Genomic DNA, 21,603 nt, shown 5'->3' with positions numbered 1-21,603 from the left:
ATTGAGCTTTTCTCCCTAGATGCTTTTTTTATCCGTCAAAAAGCTGCAGTTCCCTGTCTCTGCATATAATCTGTGTCTTCCTCTATTTGAGATTTTTTTACTTATTTAGGGTTTTAATAATCTCCACTGTTGTTTCTGTTTGAGACAAATAGTGTTCACACTGGTGTTGGTGTTCACTGCCTTCTGATTTTGTCTTTGTGTGAAACGGGAGTGCGTTTGGTTTTCACCCCTTTGAGATATCTTTTTTCAGCATGACTCCTTAGCCTCATAGAGTCAGTCATAATAGCAAAACTGTAGCCAAATTTACTTAAAAGTGCTTGTCAGAAGAATCAGACTTGTCAGCTTTTGCAGATTAAAATAGTATATAACAGCTGTGTTGAGAGTAGGGCTGAAGTGCAGGGCTTTTAAATAAAAAATGCATACTTAAAATGACTCCCTATGATAACATAGTTGAGATATCACTCAACTAGTTGATATATTGACAACAGGTTACAGAATTCGGTGGCCATTAAATCAAAATGTTTTGTTTTTTAAATAAAGACTCAATCTGTAATTAGCTTTTTCATCATTCTGTGAGCAACAGTGATGGTGTGTCATTACTGCAAAACAGCACAGGAGCACTATGAAAGGGAGTTGGTTACCTTGCTGCAGCCTCACACCTGCAGTGAGAGGCTGCACATTACTCCCTGCAATATTTTAAACTGTCCAGAAAAGTTGAAAAAGGTCGTTGCCTTTTGCATTTTTATGAATAACAAACCATTTCCCCCACTTAAATGTTTTTAATGTGTTGCAGCAGCTCCTGTGCGTTTTTGCTGTAATCTCTCTGCTTGTCTTTGTTCTCACCCCAGCCTATCACCAACTCACGTGCCTATTCTTTCTCTTCTGGGGCAGATTGGGACAGAATGGGATGCCAAAGAACGCATTTTCAGAAACTTTGGCGGCCTAATGGGTCCCATGGATGAGACGGTGGGCATGCAGAAGTGGGTTAAAGGGCCGAATGTCACCGTCACGGTTGTGTGGATCGACCCTACCAACGTCATCGCAGCCACTTATGACATTTTGATTGATGCAAGCGCCGAGTTTACCCACTATCGCCCACCGCTCAACCAGCCTCTGCGGCCCGGTGTGTGGAACGTCCGCATCCTGCATCACTGGAGTCCTGTAGGGGAGATGCGCTTCCTCATTGCCCCGTTGGCTTATAACAAACACCAGCCCATACGACAAGGTGAGAAAGAGATTCAAGTTGTCTCTGTGGTAGAAGGCTCATGTATAAGTAGCACTTGCCATTTGTTTCAGCTTTAGCATAAAATTACTATTGATTGTGTTATTTGCAAAAGTAGCCTTACTAAGCATATTGCACTGATGTGCTATTCCTCAACAAAAGATGACCATTCATCAAAAAAAAAAATACAAAGGGTGTTTTTCTAAATGTCAAACATTTCTCTGCTCGTGGAGGTTTAGTGGAAGCTCTGCAATTACTTTATGGACCTTGAAAGTGCAATTCAATACAGCACCACAGTTTGTGATGCATATAATATTGAGTCTTTGTGAAACCGTGTCATAAAAAAGACTTGGGTAGTAATTTTGTGGTGTGTTTTCTGGGTTTTCTGTCATTATACTGTCATACTTTACTTTATGTTTCAAAGGACATCTGTAGTTGCTTGGCGATGAACATTTTATGAAGTCGACATACCGAGTCTCAGAGAGCCCTAAAAGTCCAATTTTAGTCAGGAGTTTGGCTCTTTTGTGGAACCTCCTTACACTTATTTATGCATCCATGGAAGGCCAGAGGTGAAGAGACCAGAAGCAACATGTTCATACCGAACAAAGCAGGCATCAGTCACAACAGATTGAGTCATACGCAGTACGACAGGCAGAATTGCTGTGGAAGTGGCTTGTAAAGGGGCTTATACATGTGGAACAATCACAGGCAGATTAAAGCAAGGTTAATAGGCAGCCTTACATGAGATCTGCCAATTGGATGCGTGAAAGTGTAGAAATCAGCTGATATAAGCTGGCTTTAAGAATATGGTCCACGAAGCTCATTGTGCTTTTAAAAAAATAATAATAATCAAGCAGAACTGATGAGATCACTTTGATAAAAATCAGTCTTCATGAATTTTCTTAAGTGTCCTTTTTTTAAATTTCTGCAGTGATTCCCACATGACAATATCAGCTCAAAGGACTGAATGGGATCAGTTTTATATCGCACTCTTTACACAACAGGTCACGTCTAAAAGAAGCGATTGCTGATTTAGGTGTTTCGAAATGTCTGCACAGGCACGCACACAAATGCACACAGCCTTGCATTTGCAGCGATGCCCTTTCTAATCAAGCCTCTGGGCCTCGGTAGACCCTGGTTATTTGTCATCAAGTCAACCCTAATAACCCAGCGAGCTGCTCATACATACTAAGCAGAGTGTTAAACAACAGTGCACTTAGCCCTCCGAAAACAGTGACACAATTAAATCAATCAGTCAGCATGGATAAGGGGCAGCACTGCAGTCTTGTAATCCATAAGCAGCCAAGTTGCTTTGAAAGTCACATGAGAGCTGAGACGCCAGCTTTGGCATAATCATGTCTTTCACTGTTTAATAATTTCACTGAGCTTTTTAATGATAAAGGGGAACAGCACATGGCATTTTTTATTTTTCACCTGAATCTCTGTGGCACACTGGCTACAAGAATAAGAGGAATATTAATAAAAAATGGTGATATTATAAATATCACGGTTAGATGTTTTTTTTAAATCACTGTGCATTATGCAGTTATGTTTCTACTGATGTATGGATAGAAAGGGCTGCTGCGTGAGCTCAGTCTTTTTGTCCAAAACAAAGGGCCTTCTTACAGTTACACACTGAACCTCTGTTACAGTGCATCAAGAAATAGTAAATACCACAATGCTCCCAGGTATTTTGAATTTTGGATTTTTTTTTTCTTTCCTTAAAGTAACATTGAAACATTGTATTTGTTGTATTTTTAACCTAAAAAAATCTATTTAATATTTTTTCTAAATCTGCAGTTTCTGTTTCTATTTTTAAAAGCACTTATTTTAAGAATCTATTATAAGTGAGACATGAAACAGAACAGACAAAGCTATGTTAATGGTCAACACAGGTTTTTAGGTTTTTGTTTTTTTCAATACATTTAGCTTATTAAAACTTAAATATAGGATTCGGTAATAAAGTAACCATTGATTCCAGCTATCAGGTAAGTGTAAGATAGTAAAAAGTAAAATATACAGTCAATGCAGTGAAGCAGAAATATTCAGTATGATACAAAGATTACACTTGAACTTGAATAAATGTGTCTAATATTGCAAGCCAGCTATACACATTAAGTTGGGCTGGGAGCTGAAAGAGCTCTCTCAGAAGGATCGAGCACTTTTTAAACTCTGATTAGATACTTTAAAGCGGGGAACCATGAAAATTTTGGTTTAAAGTAAAATATCCATGGACATCAAAGAAAAGCTGCTTTAATTTTTCTGCTATAGCCGTACTTTGTGGCAGGACACAGCTTACTGTAACTTTTACTGAAATTTGTAGCAGACTAAAGATTAATATAAAGATTGTGGTAAAGCTGACATTTTTGAATCACTTCACTTACATTCTCATTTCCTCTTATACAACATTCAATTCAATTCAATTTTCTTTATATAGCGCCAAATCACAACAGTCGCCTCGAGGTGCTTTATATTATAAGGTAGACCCTACAATAATACATACAGAGAAAAACCCAACAATCATATGACCCCCTATGAGCAAGCACTTTGGCGACAGTGGGAAGGAAAAACTCCCTTTTAACAAGAAGAAACCTCCAGCAGAACCAGGCTCAGGGAGGGGCGGGGCCATCTGCTATGACTGGTTGGGGAGAGAGAAGGAAAACAGGATAAAGACATGCTGTGGAAGAGAGACAGAGGTTAATAACAAGTACGATTCAATGCAGAGAGGTCTATTAACACATAGTGAGTGAGAAAGGTGACTGAAAAGGAAAAACTCAATGCATCATGGGAATCTCCCAGCAGCCTACACCTATTGCAGCATAACTGAGGGAGGATTCAGGGTCACCTGGTCCAGCCCTAACTATATGCTTTAGCAAAAAGGAAAGTTTTAAGCCTAATCTTAAAAGTAGAGATAGTGTCTGTCTGCTCAATTCAAACTGGAAGCTGGTTCCACAGAAGAGGGGCCTGAAAACTGAAGGCTCTGCCTCCCATTCTACTTTTAAATACTCTAGGAACAACAAGTAGGCCTGCAGTGCGAGAGCAAAGTGCTCTAATGGGGTGATATGGTACTACAAGGTCATGTGTTTACATCGAGTCTGCTACAGATAAACATGTCAGCTGTGAAACTGCAAGCAGAAATTCAGTGCATCAATATGCTGTAAATATGAAATATTATTAGTTAGTGTTGGACGTGGGGAGCGATGTGGGGCATCTCTTTAGCTTACTTTGGATCCGGACATTTGTCTTTAACTGATGCATCACCCGAAGTGGCTGACGGAAAATAAAGTTGTCTTTAAAATTTATAACGTAAGGCTACATAATTATTAGACCCGCTAAGTTAATAATGTTTGTGTTTAATTTATAGTTATTATGTAATAATCTTGTTTTTGTTTTTCTTGATGTGTGTTGTAATGTGTTCTTTGGTTATTAGCTATTTCATGAGTCCACATATAATTTATTGCCATGGCTGACATCAGGTTTCCCTCCTAAATGGTGTGCCAGTCAAACTTTACGATGTGGCCTTCCATGCGCAAAGAGAGCGAGCAGCAGACGCATGCATATACAAAAACTCTACACAGATGCATGACTTCATACTGCACGCTGCTGCCACAAAGCTGGCTGGCATTGGTTGGCCACTGCCATGTCAGACTGCATCTTTCTGTCATCAGTGTGCAAAAAGTGCTGAAGTCTGCTAACATCTGGATGAGAGGAAGCTTGTGTTAGAAGGGATGGCTAGCACCCCAGTTAGAGTGGCAGTGAGGAATTTAAAGCTTCACTGGAGCTCAGGGTGGAGAGGGTGTTTTAAGGAGAAGTTCTGTCTATGTTTACCATCTTCCTTCAGCGCATAACCGTCATGGGAAGAAAGGATGACTTCATGTCTTGAATATTTCTCACTGTTTCCAGAAAGTCAGCACTGCAGTAGCCTAACAAACCACATCAAAAGAGAAGATTTAGAGGGTCCAGTTGTAAAAAAAAAAAAAATCAATGCAAGCATCCAATTTACACTTTTAAGATAATAAGAAAGAAAGTCACGTTCACTTCTTTGATATTGTACTTTTTCCCTTTTCCCCCTTTTCTCCATGCCCAACTTTTTCCCCCTTCTGCAATCCAATCTGCATTTTTGACCACTGACTACCACCTTTTTTGTTCACTGTCTATAACTTCTTTGTCTGCTCTCTCTTTCTTGCTTCCCACAAACCTCCAGAGGATACTCTGAAGCTCCACAATGGGCCAGCTAAGAATAGCTACATGGAGCAGAGTTTCCACGGCCTCAACCCGGTGCTCAACATCCCTGTCAGTCTGAGTTACGTGGAGCAGGCCAAGAGGAACGCGGCCCTGACTGGCCCTGAGCTCGAGCGTTGGATAGACAGCCTGGTGGGCAAGTTGTGGGAGGCAGCTGACGTCTGTGCTGTGGGCCCTACGGCCTGTCCTGTCATGCAGGCGTGCCCCAAGAGCCCGTGGAGCTCCATGAGCCCAGACCCCAAATCTCAGCTGGGAGCACCTCGTGCCAATGGTCGTATCAGGTAGCAGCAAGGCCTCCAGCTGGACAGGAGGTCGTGGCACTGTTTATCTTTATTTATTTGAGGTGTTTGTTGCAGATGACAGGGGGGTGAGTGTTCTCCATCTCTCGCGGAAGATGTTGAAATCAAAAGAAAAAGTGGATTTTGGGGGGACAGAAAGCGCAGGGGAACATTTTCCTCCCACAATATTCCTTTTTTAGGGGATTATGCTGGCTTTGCTTTCAGTTTCTCTGTGTATTTATTTTTCTTCTCACGGCTGAGTTTTACTGTGATCAAACATTGCAATTTTTAAGCATTTATTTGGCTGCTGAGTGAATTATAAAGTCAGCTTTTAATGCCTCGCACAGGGCACATGGGTCAAGTGAGTGCGGGCTATCGACACTACTAGCAGACCAGGTTCTGCTGCGATAAGGCCTTAGTATTAAGACATACACAAGAAGATAGCTGGGTACTGAATTAAATGTGCCTACTTAGAGTTTATGTCAGCACCAACAAAATGACACAGTGTGTGAGTATTCACATATCCCCAGTTGAACAGATTATTTTGTGCCCACTCAAACATATCGTCAGTAAAAGCAAATTTCTCATTTTTAAGTTTCTTAAGTTTGTACATGAGTAGAACAACTCAAAACGTAGTTCATATCAGTGCCTGATTAGATTGTTGAACGTTTTGTTGCTTGGCTAAATCTTCACAAGTCACATTTTGTTGTAAAACTGCAAAAAACAGAGAAGAAAACAAGTACAGTCACTTTCTCAGAGTAATTGGAGGCTACGGGGTTCTATTAGGAATTTCATGTAGACATTTTAGTGTTAAAAATGTACTAAATTCATAAATGCTTCTTTTGTCATAGTTGTACGATAGCATTTTGAGATTTAGCATTTCCACGGTGCAGTTTTCCACACAAACAAAACACCCAGAGGACAGAACGAGAGCTGTTCTTTTATTTTTTAACCAACTTGCCTCAAACTTGAAACAAAACTATGTCACATTAACCTTAAACGTATTGTCCTGGTTTTACGTGTTGCCTTCTTTTTCTTTATTCCAGTTATTTGAACACCACTTTATGTTGTACATAATTCTACACTAAGTCTCAAAAATGGTGTGGATGGAGGGGGGGGGGGGCGGGGAGGTCCATGAAGTCGCTATTTATTTATAAGTTTCTATAAATACTGATATTTTTAGTCAGTGACTAAATAACTGCAACGCTGCCTTGGCAGCTCGATAAATATTTTTTTGTAAAGAAAGCTGCCTTTATTTACAAAGGCCAACACCCCAAACTTATACTGTACCTTTTTATGGCCCGCACCTATGTGTTAGTCAGTGTTGTCCTGTCTGAATAGATCTTCTTGTCTTGGGTTTCTTACGTGGCCGTTTGCCAAGTGCATCACAAGAGAAAGCCACTCTGACCTGTAAGGTAAAAGGTCAGCTGCCTAACAACCTGAGCAAAAAACAGAAAAGCTGAACAAAAGCAGTCTTCACTAGCGAACACACTGGACGTTGTTTGTAGGAGAAACTGTGCTTTTTTTGGTGTTTAATGGTCGCCGTCGGTTTCAGAATGGTTTGAGTGGTAGTGATCTTCATGCTGTGACAATAATGTACAATTTCAAGTGAATATCATATTGTATCTCTTGATTATAAAGTGACTAATTTATTGGATCGGGTCTGTCGCGCCTTTGCAACCCTATTTACATTTAAAGTACTTTTTCTCTCATCAAGACAATCTCTGGACATTTGAGACAACCTAATTACACTAAGTATGGCACTGTACCACAATAAGAGGTGCGGTCACATATTTGTTTTAACTTGAAATAAGTTTCCTCTGAAGCCAATTAGGTTTTCAATCTGTGATTGTCAACATTGTTTAGTCATCACATGAGCTAAATGAGTGCTTTTGAACAGGCTAATTAGCAGACATTGCTGTTCATTAATGTCAAGTTCACCTTGCCTCTCTGTCAGATGTGTGTATTACGATTGCTATCTCTCCTTCCTCTCAAATCTGCATCGTTTCCGGGGTTAGGTTGTAAAGGGCGGCTTTGTTTTCCACTTTCTAGTGCCATCATGCTCTGTACAATTACATCACACAGTACATTATGATGTAAGCTCAATGACCGTTTTGGAAAAAGTGAAATAATTCAATGTAACTAAATGTGAAAGTCCTATTTTGTAACAAAAATGAATAACAAATGAAGAGGATGTACATAGGTATTTTGTATCGAAATAATGTTTAAAGGGTATTGTACGTGTAAATACAGATGTGGTAAAATGACATTGAAAGTGTTGATAATTGGGCACAAATAGTGAATTGATGGTGTTTATTGATCAAAGTACATAACCTGTTTCAGTGTTTTTGGACAGCTGTGACAACGACCTTGTCCTATTTGCCTCTCAGAGAAAATCACATGCCAGATTGTTGTTGTTCTTACTGGAATGTATTGTTGAGCAACTGTTGCACAAATTTCTCTGACTGACGTTTCCCCGTCGTTCTGATTTTTTCTTTTGTTTTTTCGGGGAGGCTCTGTGTGCCTTAGCTGACTTTTAGAACCTTCTCTGTCCATTGAAATAAAATCCTTATTTTGCTGTTTGTTTTGAACTTATGTGAAGAATACCATGAGTCTGTCAAGTGATTCACTGGTACTGCAACACCAAAATGATGTCTGCTGTTGTATATATCATCAGGCCTTCTGTCATTATCAGCTTTTACTTCTTCCCTTTCAGGGATTTGTTTTGTTGTACTTGACTCGCTTGTTTTACTTTTCTCCAACTGCTTTTTGGAAATAAAATTCTATGGAAAAACAACTCACGGCTCTGTGCTGCTGCAGTGATATATACTATGAAGAATATGGAGGCTGATAACAAAACACTAAGCCACTGACGCATGTTCACACTGTTACTCTATTGTTGCTTATTAAATAGTGTACTTTTGCAGCTCCAGTCGGTTGTACTGGGAATGCAAGGACTCCCCATTCAGCGGTTTAATTTTATTTTACTGTTTATTTATGCGGTTTTAGTGTTGTATGTCAGAACACTAGTCTTTACAACTAAGACACACCAATCAACATGTGATTTAAATTGACATTAAAACTGCACTTATTGAAAGATTAATATTGTTAACTGCACAAATAACGTAAAGTTCAATGCTCACACAGAATTACAAGTATATGATAGTTCTTCTCAACTCTGGAACATGTTTTTCTTTCAGCTCAGCGTTTGGGTTATGCAGCTTCACTGTTTTGGTTAAGCCATGTCATCTCTCACCAGCACTGCTGCCATTATAGACTGTACGTAAAAGATGGTCTTTGTCATGTAACTTCATCTTCCTGTTTTGTGTTTTGAAGTCTCAATTATAGCATTTTGACTACCCCACGTTGGGTTTTTGGTTTTTTTGTTTGTTGGGCCCAGGAGTGATCATATTTGGCCAAGAGGGCAGGGTGGTAAATTATGTACCAACATTAGCAAACTTCAAGAATTAAAATAAAAAACAATTAAAATCCAAAAACGTCATTATGTTGCCAAGCTCCCGTTTAATGACACCACTTAGTGGAGTGACCAACAGTGTTGGGATTTTTACTCACAAAAAGTGTATTATTTCACTTAATTACTAACTTTACTAATAAAGTAATACTGTTTACTGCTCGGTACACTACTACTACTACTTCAGTATGTCCTGAGATGTGGTTTCACATACTTAAGTTAACAGTGTAAACCTAGGCTGCAGGCCTCACACTGATATGAAAAACTACTGTAATGAAGAGCGCACTCACAACATGTTTCTTTCAGTTTTTTAGTTTAGTGCAAAGCTGACAGCAGCCTAACGAGCACAGCAATTAAACCACCTATTCTACTGCAGAAATAGGTACAGGAAGGGGTTAACCAGAATGATCCAGAAAGGTGTTTCATCTATTCAATTCAGTTTTATTTATATAGCATCAAATCACAACAACAGTCACCTCAAGGCGTTTTATATTGTAAGGTAGACCCTACAATAATACATACAGAGAAAAAAGCCCAACGATCATATAACCCCCATTGAGCAAGCACTTTGGCGACAGTGGGAAGGAAAATCTCCCTTTTAAAAGGAAGAAACCTCCAGCAGAACCAGGCTCGGAGGGGCGGGGCCATTGGGGGCAGGGATAGCTCAGTAGGTAAAGTGGTCGCCCCATGATCGGAAGGTCGGCGGTTCGAATCCACTTAACGGCTACCCTGAGGTACCCCTGAGCAAGGTACCGTCCCTACACACTGCTCCCCGGGCGCCTGCTTAGTGGGCTGCCCACTGCTTCACTGAGTGAATGGGTCAAATGCAGAGAAAAACAAGTAATTTCCCCATGGGGATCAATAAAGTATCCATTATTATTATTATCTGCTGCGACTGGTTGGGCTGAGAGAAGGAAGACGGGATGAAAGACATGCTGTGGAATCTCCTTGAATTACTTAGCAATTAATGCAGACGCAAAAAGTTTGCATTTCAGCATCTAACTAGCACTACAGAATAGGTTAAACCATCAGCAAAGTAACATTTTACGTGGCTCATAATTTCAAATGCAGCTTTTTAAACAGCTCAATAAATATCCCAAAAAACACAAACTGCACAGTATGTGTTCATTCATCTCTAAACATTAACATGAACTAAGATTTAATGTTTTTCTGAAACTGTACTAATCAGTTTAGTGCAGGCTGAATTTGTCATTTTGCAGTTTTCTGAGACAGTATGTTGGATGCAGAGAGAGATTAGATTCATTCACTGAATTAAACCTTTTATACAACCTCTATAGTTTCCGGTGGTGGGAAATCAGCCGTGTAGCTTGTTAAACATCTGCTTATTTTTTTGTTAAATTCAGTTGTCTAAATCCACAAAGAGCGGCAGCACAAGTTAACTGATCACAGCTTGTCTACACCAAAAACTAAGCTGGAGCTTGCAATACAAGGGATTATGTGACTTATTTTCCCTGTTTTTCACAGCACCTTATGTATTAGTGTTTCCCAACAACTGGATATGAGGAGGTTGCAGTGCTACCGCATTTAATGCTAATCACTACCTGTGTTGCATTTTGAAAATCCTGCTTCAGCTGCTTAGCAGTCATATACCTCGCTTGAATATCATTCTCAGTCCTGGGGTCTTCACTGTTAGCTCTGTGAAGCTGGAGGGTGTAGAAAAAGGGTTAGCAGTCGTCCGTGTCTATATTTCCACTGTAAAAGATGTAGATTAATATATTATTTTCACTTTCATTTACATGAACAGAAGTCAAATAATGGCATCTGCATTAAGTACAATGATGTGTGTTACAGAAAAGGTAATGTGATCTCAGCTCTAACATGTCTTTAAGTCTATGGGCATTGATTTACTATTGGAGGCAGTCTCAAGTGGCCCCTCAAGTAACTACAGTTTTTGGTGCTTCAGTGTTGGCTTCATTTTCCACTCCTGGAGCTAGCCCCTTGGTTGCCACCTGTTAAGACCAGCTGTTTTCAGCTAAAAGCTCTGATAAGCCCATTCTACCTTACTTTCTCAGAACCAGACAGCAGGCAGACAAATTTAGTAACAGGCTGGTGAACATGGTGGAGCACTTAGCCGCTAAAGAGCCAAGTATTTCCCTCAAGGGTTGATGGAGAAAAACTGAAGCTTAAAGCTGAAGCTGACAGTAATTAATACACTTTAAAGGGTCCAGAAAGGGAGCTTCAGAAACATCGTGTGCTGAATGTGTAAATTTGAATTGTTTTGTATGTTAGTAAAACAACTGATAAAAGCATATTTAATGATGAAATAAAAACAATAATGGATACAAATGTAATAACTCCGAATTGAGGGGTACAATCAATTTCAAAAGACTATCCTACTAAATATCACTTGAGAGTGGTTCACTGCAGATAAATCTGTATGTGCTTCACAGTTGGAAATCATTTGGGACATTAACACACACTTCATGCCATAAGTATTTTCCTCAGTCAAACCGAGGAGGTTGAATTGTTAACTGTGGGTACATGTAGTTGCTCCCATATGTTTTCCCCCAAATTAGCTTCAACAATTGTTCTCACACGGATTTTCTAAGCCCACACCCACAGCACAGCATAGCTCTGTGAGCTATGTGGCTACAGGGAAAGTTTTAGTATGTTGAATTAATGTTGGCTTCAGTTTACACTTTGTGCCCATGAATACCAATACAGCTGTATGCAACGGGGCAAGGCAGACCTGGAAAAACTGCACACTTTTTAAATGAAAATAAGCAAATCTACACAACTAAATAAAACAAAACATCCTTTTATTGGTGTGCTCTTGCGGTTTATTTTATGAACTTTAATTTCACAAAAATAAAACACACTCTAGAGTCAAAACTTGAGGTCTTTACTGTGTTGTGAAGAAATGTCATTAGGAATTGTCAGCTGATGAATTTGCTGACTGTTTGAACCTTGTGGTAACATTTACATCCCTTGAGCAAGTACATGTCGATGTGAGAAAAAGAAAAAAAAAAGGTTGTGCCTGCAAAGCAGAAAGGCTGTAAAAAGATCTCAGGGCCCTTCCAGCTGGCAGTTAAAGCAAAGTGGGGAAGTAAAGACAAGATCTGTAAGACTTAGAAAACTGCCTGCCTGTGGTGAGCTTATTCACAATCAGCAAATATACTGTTGCGTCCAAAAGTACTTAATCTCCAATTTAACAAATTATAGCATTTTACAAATGATATGCGCTTAAACTCTAAGTAAAAACAAAGATGAAAGATGTACATCTAGACCTTAATAGTTGATAATACCCATTACTGCTTTAATGACAGTCAAAAACCTTATAATCCTTGTTAGCTCACCGTGGCTCAAAAGTTGGGAGTTTGCCTTGTAATCGGAAGGTTGCCGGTTCGAGCCCCGGCTCCGACAGTCTCGGTCGTTGTGTCCTTGGGCAAGACACTTCACCCATTGCCTACTGGTGGTGGTCAGAGGGCCCGGTGGTGCCAGTGTCCGGCAGCCTCGCCTCTGTCAGTGCGCCCCAGGGTGGCTGTGGCTACAATGTAGCTTGCCATCACCAGTGTGTGACTGGGGTGGATGACTGAATGTGTAAAGCACTTTGAGGTCCTTAGGGACTAGTAAAGCGCTATACAAATACAGACCATTTACACTGGTCTTGGGTTCCTCTTTGTTCATGTCAATACAGGAGGATGAAGGACATTATACCACTGACTGACCCCCAAACATGCCTGAAATCCAATAGAAGACCTCTGTAACATTATGTTTTGGTCCATTCGACTCACCAGGTTAGACTGTTCAGCTCAACCCTCAAATGGAACAAGATTCCCAAGACGTTGTTGTGTCATTAGGAGCATGCTCTGACATTGTCAGACATGCATACAAGCACTTAGGGGCCAAGCAGACTACTGAGTAGTCATTTTGAGTTTCTGCAGTAAAATTCCAGCAAAGTGGATGAGCCTGCTTCATCACTTTTTTACTGTCTTTAAATTCAGCTCTCTGTAGGTTGATCATTTTAATTTCAAACGATGTGCATTACCCACTCCATATAGATTTCCAGCATGATTCTTTTTTGCACTAATATATGATGTGTTTTCAGAGCATTACTTTATTTTTTTGAGCAGTATATTTTCTATGTTCTATTGTGAATAAAACATGGGTTTAAAAGATTTTCAAATTGCTGCCTTTTTAAAAATTGACATTTCTTTTCATATTTATTTGCAGTTTAACATACTTCCAATACGGAGCATGAAATTGATGTGTTGCACACAGAGTTTATAGCTATTGCTAATTTTCAACTCTTGTACGGTGGCCCTGAGAGGCCAAACGGACTGCAACTTAAGAAGACACCAGCAATGAGAAAAACGCTGCAAAAGCACACAAAACACAATGGAGATAGGAAAAAAGAAAAAGGAAATACGAAAAAACAGATTTCCAGAAGCACAAGGGAAGTATTTCTGGGGAGACAATGACCCGACGGACCAGTTGCAGGAACCAAAACATGCTAAGAATTGCACTGGGAGACACTTAAAAGAAGTGGAGGATCTATCGGTTTTGTGAGGAAAGAAAAGATGAGAGGTACGTGTGTTAGCCTAACTATTAGCCTAAAAATCCGTCATCAGTATTATATGAATCATGATAAAACACACCTACCATGTTTTGGGTTCCTGCAGCTGGTCCCTCGGGTTATTGTCTCCCCAGAAACACTTCGTTTGTGTTTTTTCCTACTTCCGTTGTGTTTTGTATGCTTTTGCAGGGTCTTTCTTATTGCTGGTGTTTGGCCTCTCAGGGCCAACGTACCCTTGTCCTTTGCTGGGCTTTAACACAAACAGCATTACAACACAGTGCATTGTGTCAGTTACCTAAAATCATAATACACTATCACTACAAAATTACAAAATTACAAAAAAAGAATTCAGTGTAAAATATAGTGTAAAAAAAGGGAAAGGGAGAAAAAAAAAGAAAAGAAAATTATTTTTAAAAGTATGGATACTAAAAATATAATATGATTATCTAAAATGACTACAGCTCTGATTTACCTTTAACCAACAATTACTGTGAAAGATTTCATATCTGTGATCAATTTGATTTCAGTTGGACGTGTGTTCCATAGATGACAAGCCTTCATAGAAAATGCCGCTTGCCCTAATTTAGATCTCTGATATAGTATTGTACAGTTGTACATGCTCATACTATTGCGCTCTATGTATCTAGAAAGACTCTCTGGGGCCAGATTGCGTGAGCATTTGAAAACTAATTTAAGAAAACACAAATAAAACTCTCAAGACTAAAGTAGTACAAAATATTTAATTTGCATACAGGATCCCAACCCTCTGATGATGAGATTAAATCAAACTATGTGGTATTTAAATACTGCAGAAGAAGATATATTTTAGGTGAAGAAACAAATAGAAATTTATGTACAAATTAAACTTTAAGAAATGTAACTTAATTTAACTTAACTAGCACTGAATCCTTTATGTTTTCTCTTCATTTTCTATGTCATTGATTTTGTTCTTACTATTCCAGATTAACTTTAATATAAGTATTTGTAAGACCTGGAAACGATAGATGAAAGAAACTGTCCATTAATTTACATCACATTCTTAAGAGAAAACATTATATGTATTTACGTCATCGTCGTAATATTTGCCAAAACTTTTGCGTCATTCATATGATGCAGAGTAACAGTCATTCTGCCAGCAGCATTGAAAAACAAAAGCAGAAGCCTGTCAGTAGATAAAGAAACCGATGTGTATGTGCGTGTGTGTGCGCGCGCGCGCGCGTGTGTATCCCCTGGAGGCTTTCCAACATAAGGCAGTACTGTCCAGTGTTTGACAGGCGTTGATCAAAGGAACAGTGCCAACAGATCCTATTTACTGTCCCGTAAGATAGATTAGGTCCACTGGGACACGCAGTCTAATTAGTCCACACTTACAGTGTTGTACGTTTATGTGTGTGGAGGTGTGCACATGCTACTGAGTAATAAAGTACTAAAGTCACAAAAATATAGCACGCAGGTTTACATCCATGTGTGGGTGTGATGTTTAACATGGATTTGAAGTGTCGCTGCTGAATTCACAGGCAGCAAGGCAAGCAGTATTATGTTTGTTCGACTATGATGTGAAACACTAAAAGCTATCCTGCTGGTGTTGAGAGGAAATGACTCGGATTAATAGCACATAAACATTTTGATGATCATTTTAAGCTTTTAACTCTAGCTCAGTGACACACGCTGCTTGATTAACAAGCATCTCTTTACGCACAGAGCCTGTAATAACAGTGATGGAAGACATCTTTCTCACTTTGGTAACATCTGCACGAGAAGAGCAGAAGAAGCCTTTTTGTGAATACATTTGAGCCACATATAAAGATCACTTTCGATGCACGATGTGTACATTTTATTCTTAAAACCACATTTGTATTAAGTGATAACACATGTTTTGTGCCAATCTGAAAGGACAAAGGCTGTTTTTCACTGCAAACAAAAATTTAATTTTCACTAGATTGGTAGAAGAACATGTTTTCATTGTTGTCTGCATATCTCTTAAATGTTAACTGATTTATTGATCTTAACAGGAAGCATTTACTGAGCTGATACTTTCTGCTTTATAGATTATTCCTCTGTTCCACGAGCCCTCGGTGTTGTTGTAAAAACTATTAAAAACACATCAGTGAGTCACACTGCTGCAAAGCATGGCTTGTTCCTTCATAACAACGAATATGGGTGCTGTAGTATTTTCCTGTAGCCCTTCTGTCATAAAATATACATCAACCCACAATTGAAAATAGTCTTTAATAAATTCCAGTTTTATGCAAAAAGCAAACACGCACACAAAAATTGCTGTACCCAGCTGCAAAATGATTAAACATGGGCCAAAACAAAATGAATGTTAATTAGTGTCTCTATGTGGTTGTTGGGAGTAACAAAAATATAAAGTATCAACAGCTATATTCCCATTGTTGACTGCACAAGTGACTCATGAAAAAATATTTTTGTGATGAGTAGTTTGCTGCTTTGGTCTCATAATTATTGCGTTACAAATACTTCAAGAAATGTGTGTTTTAACAGTGAGGCACAGAAACTTAGAATATTTGAACATGAGTGCATTCGAGAAATTCATGTATTGATGACCCATGTGGAAGAACATGATCCCAGCGGTGGTAGGATTTAGGACAGGCACCCTCAGGAGTTTAAATGCTGGTGGTGGTGAAGATAAAGATTGAGACTTGAATAGAGCCCTGGCTGAGGTGTCTGAGGTGGAGACGGGGAGGAGGTGGGTTGCACAAAGGAGGGTCTGAAAGGGAGAATGATGGAGAGCAGAGATTTAAACGATGGGAAGAGGAGGCTGATTGGCTCAAAGAAGGTGGGTGAGAAGATGATTGGACTAGAGAAATGATGTTGGTATTGAGATTGACAGCGTGGAAAGCAGGCAGATGAGACATTGCAGATCATAGTTATTGAACTTGTGCATAAGCTTCTGTCATGGCTGCACTGGCAGACCATGGGGATGTGGGGAAAGAGGACCCAAACGCTGGACTCTTCAATACAGACAGTACATTTATTTACAGTAAGGTAAATAATCACACAACAATAAATCCCCGTGCACCCCAGACTCCTGTGCCGTGTCTTCCTCCCAGTGTCCCTGCTCCTTGTCCTCGCTTTCAAGTGTCCGTGCATCCCGTGCTTGCTGCCCTCTTATTTCCATGATCTTCCTGTGAAATCACAGAAACAGACGTTAGACACTCTTAATGTAACCAGCTCACACTCTCTGAATAACTATCTGGAAAACTGACGGGAATTCTCATGCAACAATTCAGCATCGATGGGAGCGCAGCCACACTGCTAAGTAGCTCCCCTGACAATCCTGATCAGCTACAGGTGTGCATGATCATCCTCCTCAGGTGTGGCCAGCCTGTCAACGGGTCACACCCACCAGGCCTGACAATGCCTGTAAACTGGTCCTCCGGAACACACACACACCCACACCCACGCGCAAACACCTATACACACAAACCTGGAAATGAGGGACACAAGCGCCACACACCAGCAAATATGCACAATTCCACAACCTGCTCAAGAACCCTGGGTTTGCACACCCAGGTCCCTGACAGCTTCATGTTAAAAGTGCAGTGAATTCTCTTATCACCATAAACATTTTAAAGTTTCTTTTAATAGGAAAGTATGGGCACACTGTTGTAGATCTAAATTAATTTGGAAGTGTAGTCACTGGACTGCAGCAGTAAACTCATGTGTGCTGCCTGTGTTGCTGTCTTCACGCTCTTTTTACTTATAAATTCCTCTGTTGCAGCTGATTTGCCCTCATCTCTCTTTTGGTGTTATCTTCTTTCTGTCACCTGCAGAGTATGACATTTTGAATTTCAAGCACAGTATGTGCTCATTGCCTCTGATTAATATCCTTAAATAAAATGCAATTAGAGTCACTAACTGGCCATCTAATAGTAAGATACTCAATGATTGATTTCAACTCTCATCCCTCATCGTCCATCTGTGCAGCCGGCAGATCTGAGATACTTAGCGTCAAGATTTCACATCCAAGACTGCTTTGCAGTCAAACTCGTCTTTAAATAAGGCCAATATCCTCAGCGTTTACTGAATCTGAAATACGGCGTATGATGAGTATAAATTTGATTTTGAAAACCAGAACAAAGGAAAACAATGTTCATTTGAATATTTTTTGCAAATGCACTAAGGAATAAGCACAAGTTTAAATGAAAACCTGTTATCTGAAAGAGACATAAAAGATTGTTTTATGTTTTTTAACTGTTTCACTGATCCCAAACAAATTGAGTTTAATATTACAGTGAAACTTAAAACAGTCATCTTCAGAGAGGTTTGAACTCATTCCACTGGCACTCTGCTCTGCTTGATGCTCGATTTCAAAAAGCCGCTTTGCATTTAGAAACAATGAAGACTTTAGCAGTAAAGTTTGCAGCCATCTAACCATAAAACTCACTGCCAAGTCAAGTGTCAGTCCAAGAAAGCATCAAGTGGCCATCTGGTCACTATTGCCAGTAAGTCTGCAAATACACAGATGGCTGTTTTTATGCTTTTCCATATAATTTAGGGCTTCTCTCTTTTGAAAAGCACATTAGAGAAGTACTTAATACTGAAACTTGCCTTTTGCTGAGGTAAGGTTTGCTGTTTCTTTGTTTCTTCTACTGTCCAAATCTTAAAGCTAACTTAGGAAAATCACACATTAGGTCTGTCAACAATTGGCAGTCCCTTTGTAAGTACACTCATGCATACCAATTACAGGCTGAGCTTGGGATGTGTCCCGCTATGTACCTCAATGAACCCAGAGCCGCACAGTATTCCAGGCTTATGAAATAACCACACAACTCTGAAGACTGAATATAACTTGGGATTTTGGTCTGTCGTGTAAATTTAACTCTCAAAGAAAGCGGGTGCAACAGATGCACAGAAGCAAGAGCTTGCATACAGTGCACGCTGTATTTTTGCAGTTATATGTAATTCAATTCAATTCAGTTTTCTTGATATAGTGCCAAATCACAGCAACAGTCGCCCCAAGGCGCTTTATATTGTAAGGTAGACCCTACAATAATACATACAGAGAAAAAAGCCCAACGATCATATGACCCCCTATGAGCAAGCACTTTGGCGACAGTGGGAAGGAAAAACTCCCTTTTAACAGGAAGAAACCTCCAGCAGGACCAGGCTCAGGGAGGGGCGACGGGTTGGGGTAAGAGAAGGAAGACGGGATAAAAGACATAAAAGACAGTATATATATGAGATCTTTTTACTTTAAAACGACAAAAAAAAAAGGAAAAATACACTATTTACAGTAAAATAAAATGTTATTCTACTCTGTTGATGTTCAAGATTTGTAGGAACCAATTTCCCATCACTCTCACTCTACAGGACAGTGTCCATGTAACCATAACAAGAAGCTCAAACATGACAAATGTGTTGTTAGCTAGCTTCTTTTGGTGGTGGTTGTAGTGAATAGAAGTCATATAGTACAGTATGAACAGCTACTAAGAACCATCCTACTAAAAAGTACATCCCATCAAAAGATGTTGGCTTTTATGTCATAATTAGATAAGCAAACATCTTATCAGCTTTGATCAGCTTTGCTTTCCTGATAGAAGAAGTATACAGGGTGGGCCATTTATATGGATACACCGTAATAACATGGGAATGGTTGGTGATATTAAAGTCCTGTTTGTGGCACATTAGTATATGTCAGGGGGCAAACTCCTCAAAATGGGTGGTGACCATGGTGGCCATTTAGAAGTCGGCCATCTTGGATACAACTTTTGGTTTTTCAATAGTAAGAGGGCCATGTGACACATCAAACTTATTGGTAATGTCACAAGGAAAACAATGGTGTGCTTGGTTTTAACGTAACTTTATTCTTTCATGAGTTATTTACAAGTTTCTGACCACTTATAAAATGTGTTCAATGTGCTGCCCATTGTGTTGGATTGTCAATGCAACCCTCTTCTCCCACTCTTCACACACTGATAACAACACCGCAGGAGAAATGCCAGCACAGGCATCCAGTATCCGTAGTTTTAGGTGCTGCACATCTCGTATCTTCACACCATAAACAATTGCCTTCAGATGACCCCAAAGATAAAGTCTAAGGGGGTCATTCAACTGGCCCACGACGACCAATCCACTTTCCAGGAAACTGTTCATCTAGGAATGCTCAGACCTGGCACCCATAATGTGGTGGTGCACCATCTTGCTGGAAAAACTCAGGGAACGTGCCAGCTTCAGTGCATAAAGAGGGAAACACATCATCATGTAGCAATTTCAAATATCCAGTGGCCTTGAGGTTTCCATTGATGAAGAATGGACCCACTATCGTTGTACCCCATATACAACACCAAACCATCACTTTTGTTGGTCCAACAGTCTTGGAGGGATCCATCCAATGTGGGTTAGTGTCAGACTAACCCACATGGTTTTGTTTGTTAACTTCACCATTCACATAAAAGTTTGCCTCATCACTGAACAAAATCTTCTGCATGAACTGAGGGTCCTGTTCCAATTTTTGTTTTGCCCATTCTGCAAATTCTGTGCGCCGATCTGGGTCATCCTTGTTGAGATGCTGCAGTAGCAGTAGCAGTGTTGGCAAATCCAACACTGAACCAGTTTCACGAAACTTAGCAAGCTGTTTGCTAACTGTAGCATGGGAGATGGGTGGTCTCGTAGGGTGTCTTGCACTGAAATCTGCTGCAATGACCTGGTTACTGCGTTCACCAGATATCAACACAATTTCGATCGGCTCCTCACGTGTTAACCTCTTCGACATGTCAATGGCTGTGAACAAAGAGAAACTTGTAAATAACTCATGAAAAAATAAAGTTACGTTAAAACCAAGCACACCATTGTTTTTCTTGTGACATTACCAATAAGTTTGATGTGTCACATGGCCCTCTTCCTATTGAAAAAACAAAAGTTGTATCCAAGATGGCCGACTTCTAAATGGCCACCATGGTCACCACCCATCTTGAGGAGTTTGCCCCTCACATATACTAATGTGCCACAAACAGGACTTTAATATCACCAACCATTCCCATGTTATTACGGTGTATCCATATAAATGGCCCACCCTGTAGATAAAGAAGACAGGGAAAATAGTTTATCTGGTAATTCCTTCAGCAAATATATGAAGAAATTACCTCCTGTGAAAGTACAATATCATCCATGTAGTGTTACTATCCAATCATGAAATTATTAATCTGCAGTGTGCAATTTTCCATTTCATTTATTTTTCCATTTCTATATGTATCAAAATGCAAGACTATTTACTTGCTCACTGTCACAGTCTTCAGGAGTTTTTGTTTTGTTGACACTACATTTATCACCCAACCACCACCACCACCCCCTGTATCCACTTTCCCTTTCCAGGACATTGTTGATACATCTGCAGCCTTGAAATGTATTCAGTTTAAAGAATTTGTTACAGCTCGAGTGTGCATGTATTCTTTCATCAGCTACACTGAATATGCAATGAACCTCACCTACTTTCTCCTTGCATGTTTGTTATGGTCCAACCCCACTGTTATGCCTTTATGAACAATTCCTTGCTGCATCGTTCACCCGCACAGCTCAAAATGTTGCTTCTTTGTGAATTTCAAAAATCCACGCCAAGGCCAGAATCAAGCTGAAAACTGGGATGGGGCAACTACCGTTTCAAACCACCATCATCAGCCACTAAAAGTTTTAAACAAATGGAAATAGTTAGACTTTGATCACAAGCTGCCTAGTAACAGTGCTTATCTTACCAGTGGACAAAATAATGATGTTAACTTTCAGTTTCGGCATGATCCAGATATTCTTTGGAAAACAGCAAACTTTTAGCTGCACGTCAGAAAAAAATTCCTTAACAGTCGACTTCGATTTGAAGCACCTCCTCACCATA

At 39.7% G+C, this 21,603-nt stretch overlaps 1 protein-coding gene across 1 annotated transcript in view; it reads left to right on the top strand.

The window, feature by feature from the left end:
* The window catches only part of xylt1 (xylosyltransferase I), a 78,694-nt gene extending 69,644 nt beyond the window's left edge, over positions 1 to 9,050 (top strand). Inside the window, exons 10-11 of the mRNA XM_026170048.1 lie at positions 892 to 1,225; positions 5,427 to 9,050. Coding sequence (XP_026025833.1) covers positions 892 to 1,225; positions 5,427 to 5,749 — 657 coding nt within the window. The 3' untranslated portion in view covers positions 5,750 to 9,050. The remainder of the gene's footprint in view (positions 1 to 891; positions 1,226 to 5,426) is intronic.
* The last annotated feature ends 12,553 nt before the right edge of the window (positions 9,051 to 21,603 follow it).

This window comes from Astatotilapia calliptera, chromosome 6 (assembly GCF_900246225.1).
Source record: "Astatotilapia calliptera chromosome 6, fAstCal1.2, whole genome shotgun sequence".
In the NCBI taxonomy this organism is placed as follows: domain Eukaryota; kingdom Metazoa; phylum Chordata; class Actinopteri; order Cichliformes; family Cichlidae; genus Astatotilapia; species Astatotilapia calliptera.
Note: the sequence above shows the minus strand (reverse complement) of the source record. Positions and strands in the feature narration are given on the sequence as shown.